General features: G+C 35.8%; 1 protein-coding gene across 1 annotated transcript in view; it reads left to right on the forward strand.

Moving 5' to 3' along the window:
- Nucleotides 1-294: 294 nt before the first annotated feature.
- MGAT4A (mannosyl (alpha-1,3-)-glycoprotein beta-1,4-N-acetylglucosaminyltransferase, isozyme A) overlaps nt 295-11,496 on the forward strand; it is a gene marked incomplete at its 5' end in the record, with an annotated part of 18,172 nt that continues 6,970 nt past the window's right edge. The window contains 3 exons of the mRNA XM_009579965.1: nt 295-425; nt 1,063-1,170; nt 1,570-1,763. Coding sequence (XP_009578260.1) covers nt 295-425; nt 1,063-1,170; nt 1,570-1,763 — 433 coding nt within the window. The remainder of the gene's footprint in view (nt 426-1,062; nt 1,171-1,569; nt 1,764-11,496) is intronic.

An 11,496-nucleotide genomic window follows, 5' to 3' on the forward strand; every position in this document is an offset into this window, starting at 1 on the left:
TCTCTCTTTTTGCAGACGGACAATTTCTGTTCTTAAGGAGACTGTGTTGTAGTATACATTGAATATTTTACTAGCACCAAGATACACTACAACAAGTTCTTGTTTGAATACTTATTTTATTTAGTTTTGCATAGCTGAAAGGTATGGAGCTTTTAATAACATTGAGATTTCAGGTTGTTCATTGCTAACATTTCTTGTCTTGGCAGAAACTTACCATCTATTGTCTCACTGATTTCAAAAGACAATGTTATCTTTAATCTAAAATAACTCAAGTTATTCTTAATGTCATCACAGGTAAAATGTTCCAGTCTCCAGATATCACTCTTATTGTAGAGTTCATATTTATGTTTTATAAGGAGAAACCTATTGATTGGCTCCTGGACCATATCCTCTGGGTGAAAGTGTGTAACCCTGAGAAAGATGCTGTAAGTTTGTTTTTATTATTTACCATCATGAAAACATTTTAGAAGTTTTATGAGTTGGTTTTGATGAGCTGGAGGCTAGCATACTTAATGTGTGTTACGGTTACTGCATATCCTGAAAGAGTCTTTCTTCCTACCAAGATTTTAATCTCAAAAAGAACTTTAGAGAGACAGTTCTCAGAGGCATTATAACTGTTATTGTTTAATATTTTGGAGATGGGTGCAGTAGGATGAAAAGCAGAAGTCTAGTTATTTTCTGTGTGTAACAGTCCTAAAATAAACATTCATGTAACCCACACTGAGGCTCTGCAGAATGTCACTGCTTGGATAGCAGTCATAGAGAAGGTTCCGAATGGTGAATAAACTTTGGATTTTGGTCCTTCATTTCTCAAGTAGCACCCTTGCTGAAAGACTGAATAAACACATTCTGTGCAAGAACCTTAAGCAGTATTATATTTGCACAGCAGTCTTGGTAGATTTCTGGAATGAAAACAAGAACAACTGGATAAATAGATCTGGGTTCTTATTGAGTCTTTTTGGTTCATGTAACATCACATACTTGCAGTAAAAACTCAGCAACCTTGTGCTGGTTTTACTAATGTGATTTTTTTTTTTTTTTTTTACACCCCCCCCATTTCAGAAACATTGTGATCGACAGAAATCTAACCTACGGATACGCTTCAGGCCTTCTCTTTTCCAGCATGTTGGCCTCCACTCCTCTCTAGCAGGGAAGATCCAGAAACTCACAGTTAGTAGCTAAAATTTTCCTTCCTTTGCAGAGCAGGATGATTAAATAAAAAACTTTGTAGCCTTTGAGAAAACAGGTATTTTCTTATTGTCTGGCATTTTCAAGCATGTTGTATATTACTCCAGTTGGAATGAAATCTGATTTAAACTGGTTACTATCAAGTATAAGATGTGCTAATCTCAGCTCATTTTTGTGGATTTTTGCTAGGGGTATTTTTTCTAATTTTTTTACTTCAATGGCATGTTCATCTTATTAATCAGTACAAGATCTGAGCAAAAATGAGTAATGCATTCGTTTTCCATTTGATGCAAGTGTTTGTTTTAAGTGTAACCACTTGGGAAAAGAACATAATAAAACAGGTTATCTGACCAGCATGATGTTTGTCTTTCTTTCAATTAGGATAAAGACTTCCTGAAACCATTACTGCATAAAATCCACGTGAATCCACCTGCAGAGGTTTCGACATCTTTAAAAGTCTACCAAGGGCATACACTAGAAAAAACCTACGTAGGGGAAGATTTTTTCTGGGCTGTCACACCAGTTGCTGGGGATTATATTCTATTTAAATTTGACAAGCCAGTCAATGTAGAAAGGTCAGTAATTATTGATCTCATATCTAAAGCTGCTTGTTCGCCAAGAATGCTTGAAGATAGAATTTGGGGCTGTCATTATAAACTAAAGTGAAATGACATAGGGTTTTTGGAGTTCAGCTGAAACTATGATCATTAGTGTCTTCCCTCTAATTCTTTTACTACCGTAAATTTTGTCTTGCTCTTTTTTATTATTATTTTTATTTAATCCAGAGCCTTTTTGATAAATGCAATTCAAAACCAGTGCTTCTCTGGCAGTTCATAAGAGAATTTAAAAGAAGCCAATTTGATTCTATTTGTATTTGGTTGGTCTACTTCTAATTACAGAGCAATTGTACAGCATGGTGTGTGGTACAGTATGTTGTGCCCTGCAGCCTCGGTCCCTTGATTGTCCAGATCAGAAATCTTGCTAGAGCATATCACGATGTCTCCAGACCTGAAAGCTGGGAACTCTGAAGGGTAATGTTTTTTACATGTAGCTTTAGGGCTTGAAAAAAGTCACCGTGCTAAGACTCGAAGTTGACCTATTTAAAAAAATTAAAATTTAACAAAAAAAAGGTGGGGGGATGCCCTTGAAATACAAATATCCATGATTTGTTAGAGGACTAAAGGTGACTTCTTTTTAGCTACTAGTCAGATTAAATAAGGATCATAGCGTTTGCGCTTTAGACTGTAGTCATCCTTTAGTTTTATTGAGACTCATTTGCTGCTTTGCTTTTTACTGTCTTGCCAACATAGTAGTCCAAGACTTATAAATTGTTTATTTAGTGGCTGTTTAAGTGTTGCTATGTTAGTGGATTCCTTTTCTCCTTTCTTCACATTCCTTTATGTGTTTGAGGCCAGTACCTATAGTCTGGTAGAGCAAAGTTTCTTTGGATCAATTTGAGTGGATGCTTTTCTTGAGAAGCAGCCTTTTGCAGTCCTGAACTGAATCCAATTAGTCAACTTCTGTACCTTGGTACATAATCAAAGGCTAAGTCTTCACCTTGGCTTAGCGCAACAGTGAGGATCAGTAGTTTTCCTTGTTACTGTGTTGCTCCAAACTAGTCTGACCTATGAAACTCAACTTTGTCATTTGAGATGTCAGATTACTCTCTGTTGATTGCTATGCTTTAAAAGACTTTCCTGGTTAGCTTTCCAAGATGTATGTGTTGAGGAATATGACTACCATACCTCCTTGGATTAAAGGCAGAATCTTTTTTATCCTGTGCCAATAGTTTAAAAAATACATATTTTTCAACATAAATGTATGAATTAATTGATTTATTTTTGTTCAAATTTTCCTTTTCAAAGTTATGAAGTAAATGTCCAATTTGTGTGTTTTTTTTTTTTTTAAAGATTTATGTGCATCTCTGTAATGAATAGGGTAATTGTAAGCAACAAATGTTGATCTTGGGTGGTTTAGGAAGAGTCAAATGCACAATGCAATTTTGGAAAGCATTGCTAGCAAGTGTCATAGGTCAGCACTCTTATTTAAAGAATAGCATGCACAGTTCTGAAGAAAATGTTTTTTTATATGTATTACCTTAATGGTGAGGGAATTAGGGGAACGAGTAAGTACTAATTATCTGTGCAAAAGGTGGGAAGATGGTGTTGATTATTGTGCCCTGGAAAATGGTAGTGAGGCCTAAGGTGGTTACATCTATCTGCTGTGCTGAGAACAGTCCCAACAATAGAGGATGATACGATTTTTTTTTGGTGTGTTGTTATTTCTATTTATTGAAGAAATGCATTTTAGTTTTAGAAGGGAACATCTTGTACTCTATTGCTTCCTCAAAGGAAATCCACCAATTAGAATGATGCTGCCTGTTCAGACTTAAGTTTAACATTGTTTGAGCTATCATTGTAAGCCATTTCAAAGTTTATTATGATTTTAGCTTCTATTGACACAGTGTCCTCAAAAATGCAGTATTTTGCCTTTCTGAAGTCAGTGGCTGATTAGGGCTACAGATGTTGTTAATTTCAAATTGTTGGGGACTTGTTTTTGTTTGTCTGCTTAACTTCAGCAGCAGCAGATTTTGGTAGGTGAAGGTCAAGTGGAGCAATGATGTTTCCTGATATTTCAAGGATGCTTGCTGAGGCAGTCAGAAACAAAACTGTGACTTGCAGGTTGAAACACAGAAAAGGGAAAATGGACCGAGCATTAGGATCTCTTACCTGGTGGGGAGATATATCTGATTGTGCGAATTAAGAGTAGAAAATAGGCTTTTGAAAGCCATCTTGTGTTTGTGAAGGGATGCAACAGGTTTTTCCTTTTTTTCTTTTTTTTTTTTTTTTGAGTAATAGAAAGGCTCTTTGAATTTACAGAAAATTTTGTCTGCCAAGTCAGTTTGAGGTGTAGCTGCTTAATAACTCCCATAATAAATTCTTGATAAACAACTTTTTTATTGAAATATTGACCACAACTCTGACTGAATGAATGGCAGGTCTGTTACACTGTGACAGAGCACTAACTTGTTTCTATAGTTTATTTTTCCATGTCAAACGTTTTGCTGAACTGAATTTAAATTTTCTGCTGAGTATAGCAGTTCAGTAATTAGCTTTCATTAAGTCTTTAAATATTTTTATTTTTGAGATCTGGGAATATTGTCAGGGATAACACTGGCAAGGATCTCTTAATAGTTTAAAGTGAGAACTGAGCTCACTTTGCTGAGCAGGAAGTAACATTTGTGGCTATTTTGTGCAAGACCTGGTTGGCAGATCCCTGCTGAATATTGAACAGTCAAATAGAAGGTGCTTGTTCTAAACCACACCTGGAGAACAGGGATGTGTAAATTGAAATTGTCTAATGCTCATTTTCATAACAGCTCTTGTACTGAACCTTTTTAGTTTTTTCCAAGCAAAAGATCTCCAGCCACAACGCTGAAGTCCCTTAATAGTAAGCTAGGATCTCATTCTTATTTTTGCAATAAGAAGTTACATACCTCTCTTTCAGTAGCATATCCTTGAGAATGAAAGTAGATCCACTGACTTTCCTCTTAGAAACAAATTGCACAGCAGTGTGGAAGGTGTGGTTTGGTTTTGGTTTGTTGTTGGTTTTTTTTTAAATAAATGGATGGACTGTTTTCTAAATGCTCAAAACAGCCTACATTGTAAAGATAAGAAATACTGAATTTCTGTTCCCTTAGGTAGTTACGTAATTATTGAAATCCACTTTGCTATTTGGGCATGTACACTGTTGTTCCAAGCACACATTTAATTATTAAAACTGACAGTTATATTTAAGAGTTTCTTTATGAATCATACATTATTACTGCCTTAATGCTAGTACTGAATGTAAATTCATTTTCCTCACTATAAGTAGCAGATTCAAGATACTTCTTTTCTTTACTAGTTACTCTTTTTCTTCAGAAATGTTAGTGAGGAATGTTGTACCCAAGCAGTTCATTGTGAAGAGCTTTTGACTTCAGACGTTGCTTTGTTTGAGGGTTTTTTGTATTTAGGAAGCTCTGAAATATGGGTGGATGCGTAGTGAATCTTGAACAGAGGTAATTAACTTTGAATGTGATCCTGGTTTAAAAAAAAAAAACAAAACCAAAACACATCCCAGAAAGACATTCTATTGCAGCACTTAAGTGATGCTGGTGTCCATCATCATCGCAACCATCTCTTTTTTGACTGCCTAAGTTTGAGTCTTCCCTATAGATGTGATTGACACAAATCAGATACTGTGTTCAAAGAACATGTGCACTAATTACACCGAGGAAGCCCTTGGAAGCGCATAATCTATGGCTGTTTTAATTAGATTATGTTTACACTTGTCAGCTTTTCTGCAATAGGAATTTAGAATGGATGTTTATAAAAAGGGCCAGGTTTGTTTCAATATGAATTGCTTTCAAATGCTGATCTTTATTAAAAAAAGAAGAAAAGCTGCAGGAAAAGACAAGGATGTATTTTAGACTGTGGAAAGGAAAAAAACCCACCAAAACCCAAACCCCACCCCAATCTCACCAGTATATATATATAAATTTGCTTTATATTTTTAAAATATGAGGCTCATCCTTTCTTATATGTAACTGCTTGGTAGTGTTACTTTGAGTATTTTCAACAGGATTAGCAAAGTTTGGTTTTTTTGGGGTGGGGGGGGTATTTGGTTTTTGTTTGGTATTTTTTTTCTTCTCCCCTCTAGCACTGCTTTTAAGTCTGTAGTTGCCCCATAGTTGTGTTCTTCTTTTAGCAAGTTATTGGGTAGTCATCCTAATGTGACATTGATTATTAATAAAGTGATTTTATGAGGTAGAACTTGCTGACTGGAATTTCAGCTTTAAACTGAAATCTTAATACTTTGACAAACCAGCTTGTAGATTACATTTACTACTTTGTGTTCTGATGTTGGCATAGACACTGGATGAGCAGTAGTTGAGACTAATAATCTAATTTTCCATATTGTTGACCCTGGAATCCCAGGGAACATGTGATGTTAACCCCACATATGTTTCCCGTGGCATCTTCTCACAACGTAGAATTCTCACTCATGCAAGAAATATGTATTTGACTATTTAAGCTAGAAAATCAATGTATTGAGTGTGAAGAGTATCTTGTTGGGTTCCTGGTAACTAAACATATACATTACTGTGTCTGCTTTGAAATTATTGTGACAGTGCTGAAAAATACCTGCATAAAAAGTGACAGTTGCTTACTTGTTACTACAGCCACTTCATTGTAAAGGAAAATAAACGCGGTTTTTAAAACAGGTTCTCTAGCAGTGAAAACTTAAAAGGAATTTAATTTTTTTTTAAGTACCACAGTTACCAAAGAAAATGTCATAGCAGTTGGTCATGTATGTATCTAAAATGTAGTTAATTGCATCCTGTAGGATGCAAGTCCTCCTGTGAATAGAGAGGTGCAAGATCAAATGCATTACAAAGGAAAAAAAGACTAACAGCTTTCCAAAACTGGCAGGGAAGTGGAACTTTCTCATTGTTTGCTTTTGCAGTAACAACTACTTAAAACCTAGGGAACTGCAACATTGTTTGTGTTTTAGATTAGTACAGCAGTAACTTGACTGATGTATAAGCTGTTCTTTGTTCATAATCACTGTTCAGTGTAGAAACTCTCCTTCAGCGCAATGCAATACATTCAACCTTTCTTGGGCAATTTTGCTGAAGAACGTACGTGCACGCACACAAAATGTATGATTTAGAAGTAATCTTTGTTCTGATTCTAAAGATACAATATAGGTTATTAAAGTTTAACATCATCTTCATTTTATTAAGCTTTAATCGTGGTGTCAGTTCATAGGAAATATTTGAAAGTCTCTATTATTTTAAATGTTTTGGTGTTTGTCAGTATTTTTCAGATAGGATAATATTTTTTGTGTCTATAAAAAAGAGAATTTTAAGACTTTGGTTTCTGTGTTTACATAAGCTTCTGTACTAATGAGTAGGAGATCCTCAAATGGGTGCACTGTCAGCGAGGATTTGGCAGGCAGTCTCCCAGCCACTGATGCTGTTTGCTCCAGGCGTGGAGCTCTGTCCATAACGATGAGGCAAGAACTTCATATGAAAAGGGGAAAAAAACCCAAAATATGGGTCAGAGACAGAAGAAAAGAGCTGCCTGAGCCAAGGACATGCTGCTTTCTCCTTAATGGCACTAATATTCAAGGTTTGTGTATTTGGCAGTGTTCCTGGGTTCACAGTTCTTAGTCAGAAATCTTAGAGGCTTAATGCTGTTGCCTAAATGTTAGATGTCTAATGCCACTTGAGATACCCTAAAACCTGATTTCCAGAAGGGCTTGAGTCTCTGAGATGTCATAATTGCATCTTGCCAGCCTGTGATGAAGTCTCATACCCAAGTGCATCTCAAATGGTGGCAAACGCCTACGTTTAAGAAAACTGGGTGGAGTTGTTATCTATCTGTGCTTCTGGACAGTTAAGCTGGGGCGGGGGGGAAATGTTTAGGTGCACACACACACACACACACACATATTAAAACAAAACAAAACAAATCCCAAAGCCTTTCTATGTTTCACTGCATTAAAAATTCAGCAGAAGTAACCTTGCAAAAGAACATAAGAGCCTTTTAACTAATATTGATGTGGTGGAAAAACGGGTAAATTCCTTAAAGAGAAGAGCAGAGATTTCAGGACAGAGAACAGTCCCTCCCTTAAAAAACAAACAAACAACAACAACGAAAAACCCAAACAAACAAAAAAACCCCAAACGCAAAACACCAAAAAACCCAAACCACCTCCAAAATGAAAAATTAAAAATAGTTAAAATTAATTTAATGCCAAACTCTTTTCTATTACAGTTGAAGTGTGTATAATCCAGAGAGCACAGTGCAGGTTTAGAAAGCTGATCTCATAGTCCTCACTGGGAAACAGAAGGCAAGAGTAGACCTAGGAGTGAGATTTTCTTACCCAGCTAAATGCCTTCTACACATATTGTGCAGTTGAAGAAAGTTAGGAAATGGTATCAAAAGATTTAGATTGACTTTTAAAGTGGTGTGAGAAAACAGATTTCTTAGGAGTGTGTTGGATAAAAAAGTCTCAGACCACTCCCCAAAGTCCCCCCATCACCTCTTCAGTCAGGCTACTTTGTGGTCCTTTGACAAATGTGAGAAAGTTCTCTCCTTTTGGTGTGCTGGTTTGGCACTTCTGTAAAAATGGGGAATTCATCCCTTGCAGCTCTTGAACATGCAGCCCAGTTTATATATGGACAGTTAGACTGGCTTGTTTTGGCAGAGGAAATGAAATCTTACCAGGCATTTTGCATAGAAGTTAACGGGGTAAATGTTCCTCTTTTTTTGGTGTGGGGTTTTTTGTTGTTGTTGTTGTTGGGGGTTTTGGTTTTTTTTTTCCCCCCAAGTCAGCAACAGTAACAAGAAGATAGAAAAGCTCCCATTAGATTGCTTATCTATTGTGAGTACTTGGTGGGTATATATCTAGACTTGAGGAATTAAGGTTTTTTTTTTAAGGGTAAGTTATTTTTGCAAAAGAGTGGGTAAGAGGCATAAAGGATAGGAGAAGAAACTGAGCTTGAGAGAGGGAAAAGAAATTATTCATCTTCCATTTGTATTTTGCACCAGGAAATAAAGCATGGGAATACCGGTTTCCAGTGACAGTAAAATAACACTTCCTAATGAGGATTCTGGGAAAATGACAGAGAGGAGGTAGATTAGATTTCTTTTACCGCATTTGCATCCAGTGATCAAAAATACTGAATAGAATTGGTGAATAATGACTCTTGCAGTGGATGACAGCATCTGTAGAGAGCCAAAAATTTGCTGACTGAATGTTGCTTTTATAGAAATTCATGTTGTGCAGAATTAAAAACTGTTGCGCTGCATGTTGCTTGGATAATTTGCTCATATCTGGAAGGAAACGTTTCCTCTCTGTCTTCCTGCCTCTTTTCCTTTTCTGAAAATGGGATATACTAAAATATATCAGATTGCTAAAAAGAGATGCAAGGAGAATACGTAGAGAAAAGGATTTGATTCCTGATGCTTACAGAGTACAAAGGCCTGTGTTCATAAATAGATTTTTAGAGTATTTGTGTTTAGCATCAAGTGAGATAAGTCTTTGGTTTCCTTCAAAACAAAACCCAAATATATTGACAGTGGATGTGAATTGCGCTTTTTAAAGAATTTTTGTATATTATTTCCTTTTATAAAGCTGCCATAATTTACTGATAAAGTTATTGTGTGTTCTGTTCTAATTTTTAATTGCTCAACAAAACAGGAAATGCATAGAATCACACTTTCTGTATATAAAAAAATTCATTGGCACTTCTATTTATTTAAATAAAATATAAAAGACAGTAAGATTTTTTTTTTTTAATGCCTAAAAGAATACAAATTAGGTAATAGAATAACAGTTTTCTAGGCCTAAATATGCTTTGATGTGAGAGATACGTTCCCTTCATAAGCAAACAGGAGGAGGGTAAAGAGGTGTGTGTAGTTGGGATTTTTTTTTTTTTTGAAAGTACACGTGATGGTTTAGTGCAGCAAGATGGAAAAGCCCTTCAGAGACGACTGTTAAAGCTAACAGTGCAGATTAGTAATATTGATATTAATTTATATACGTCTTTTGTACAAAAGATGAGAATCTTTCCAGGTGCTCACTACTGGGGTAGTTCTGAATCTGAGTGTAGGCTTCTAAACTACTGTAACAGTTACTGCATTGGCAAACTAATGATACCTTTTGTCAGTGTATTAATGATAATCGTGCTTCTGCCCTCCTCTCCCTTTGTGTGTTAGGATGTGTATGAATATTTGTTTCAGCTTACTGGTTTTTGTTGGGTTTTTTGCTTCTAGTTGACTTGATTTTATAGGTGATACCTAGCTCCACAGGAAGAAGTCAAACCCTCAATTTGAGTAATTACTCAAGTCACTGAACGTGACAACTGAAGTTTTCTTTGCAACTTTGACTTTGCTCCATTTTGTTACTTGTTTTTTAAACCTTCAGTGCTCTTTAAATTTTATTATGTAATTTTTTTTGGCCATATGAGTTGTTGATGTCTAGCATCCTCTATTCCTCTCATACTACATTGAGGTGATGACCAGAATGTATGCAAGTTAGTTCATACATGTAGTAATTTCTGGCATGGGAAAGGTTGTCTCTGGTTTTGAATACCTACAGTAGCTAGTTATGACCTTTAACCTCTGCATCTTTAAAAAGTTACTGCCAGAGAAAAATGTTCTCTAAGGTTCAGTTACATTAATATTTCATTTACCAGTTGTAAGTTAGAGTTACTTTTCTCTGATGACTTCCGTAAAGAATGTCCAAATGTGACCATGTTTGTATTTTGTAATAAAGCCGTGAAGTAATATTCCATAAGGTAATAGTAGTATTTTTTTTTAACTTCAGGTGCATTTGTAGTTGTTTGGGATTACTATATTTAGAGGTCTATCGCTTTCAGAATTTAAATTTTGGAAGGGTGGTTCGGAAGGTATTATGTTTAAGCAGCAGGTAGACGAGAATATCTTAGTGATTCCATCCTAAGAAAAATGTCAGTTATCTGGGGGGGGAAGTATGTTTTTACTGTTTACATGGACTGTCACCTGTAAGTCCCAGGACAGATGTCAGAATAACCTAGCCAAAAGCACAGCTACTTCCGTATCTTTCAGTCCCTGTATCTAGAAAAATCTTTCATAGTCTGAAAACCTTTAAAACTTGTGATGTATCAATATGTCAGGGAGGCAGGTTTCACAAAAGAACAGCTAATGACACTTCTTTCAGGACCTGTAGAATATCTGTTTATTTGTAAATTAAATTTTATTTCACATCAGTTTTTTTAATTTGTAAATTTTATTTCTAAGCAAAAGATTGATCATAGATGTGAACTGTGTATGTATATTCATACTTCTATTTTTAATCTGTGTAACTTTTTCTAAGTAGGTGTTATCTGTCAAGTGTTCAAGCAAGGCTCAGATATAAAAATAACCCTTTAAACATAATTTTAAGTAAGATGTAACACATGCATATATGTGTGTGCATGTGGGTAGACGGATAGTTATAGAAAACGTACTAAAAAAGCAGGTCTGATTACATGGAAATCTGGAAATGAGATTTTATTAATTCCTTCCATAAATTGTTTTGGCAGCGTGCCAACTTTTGAGTGCGTTGCCCTAGTGGAGTGATAAGTGCTGGGGGAGGAAACCACACTTCGGTTTCAAAAGCTGAGAGCACAGTAGGAGAAATGGTTGGCTATGGTTGTATGGGTGCAGGGTTGTTTTTAAAAATAAACAAACCCCAATAAATAAATACCTTCCTGTCCCCCCCCCCCCCCCCCAC

Source organism: Fulmarus glacialis, unplaced genomic scaffold, assembly GCF_000690835.1.
Source record: "Fulmarus glacialis isolate BGI_N327 unplaced genomic scaffold, ASM69083v1 scaffold39406, whole genome shotgun sequence".
Lineage (NCBI taxonomy): Eukaryota > Metazoa > Chordata > Aves > Procellariiformes > Procellariidae > Fulmarus > Fulmarus glacialis.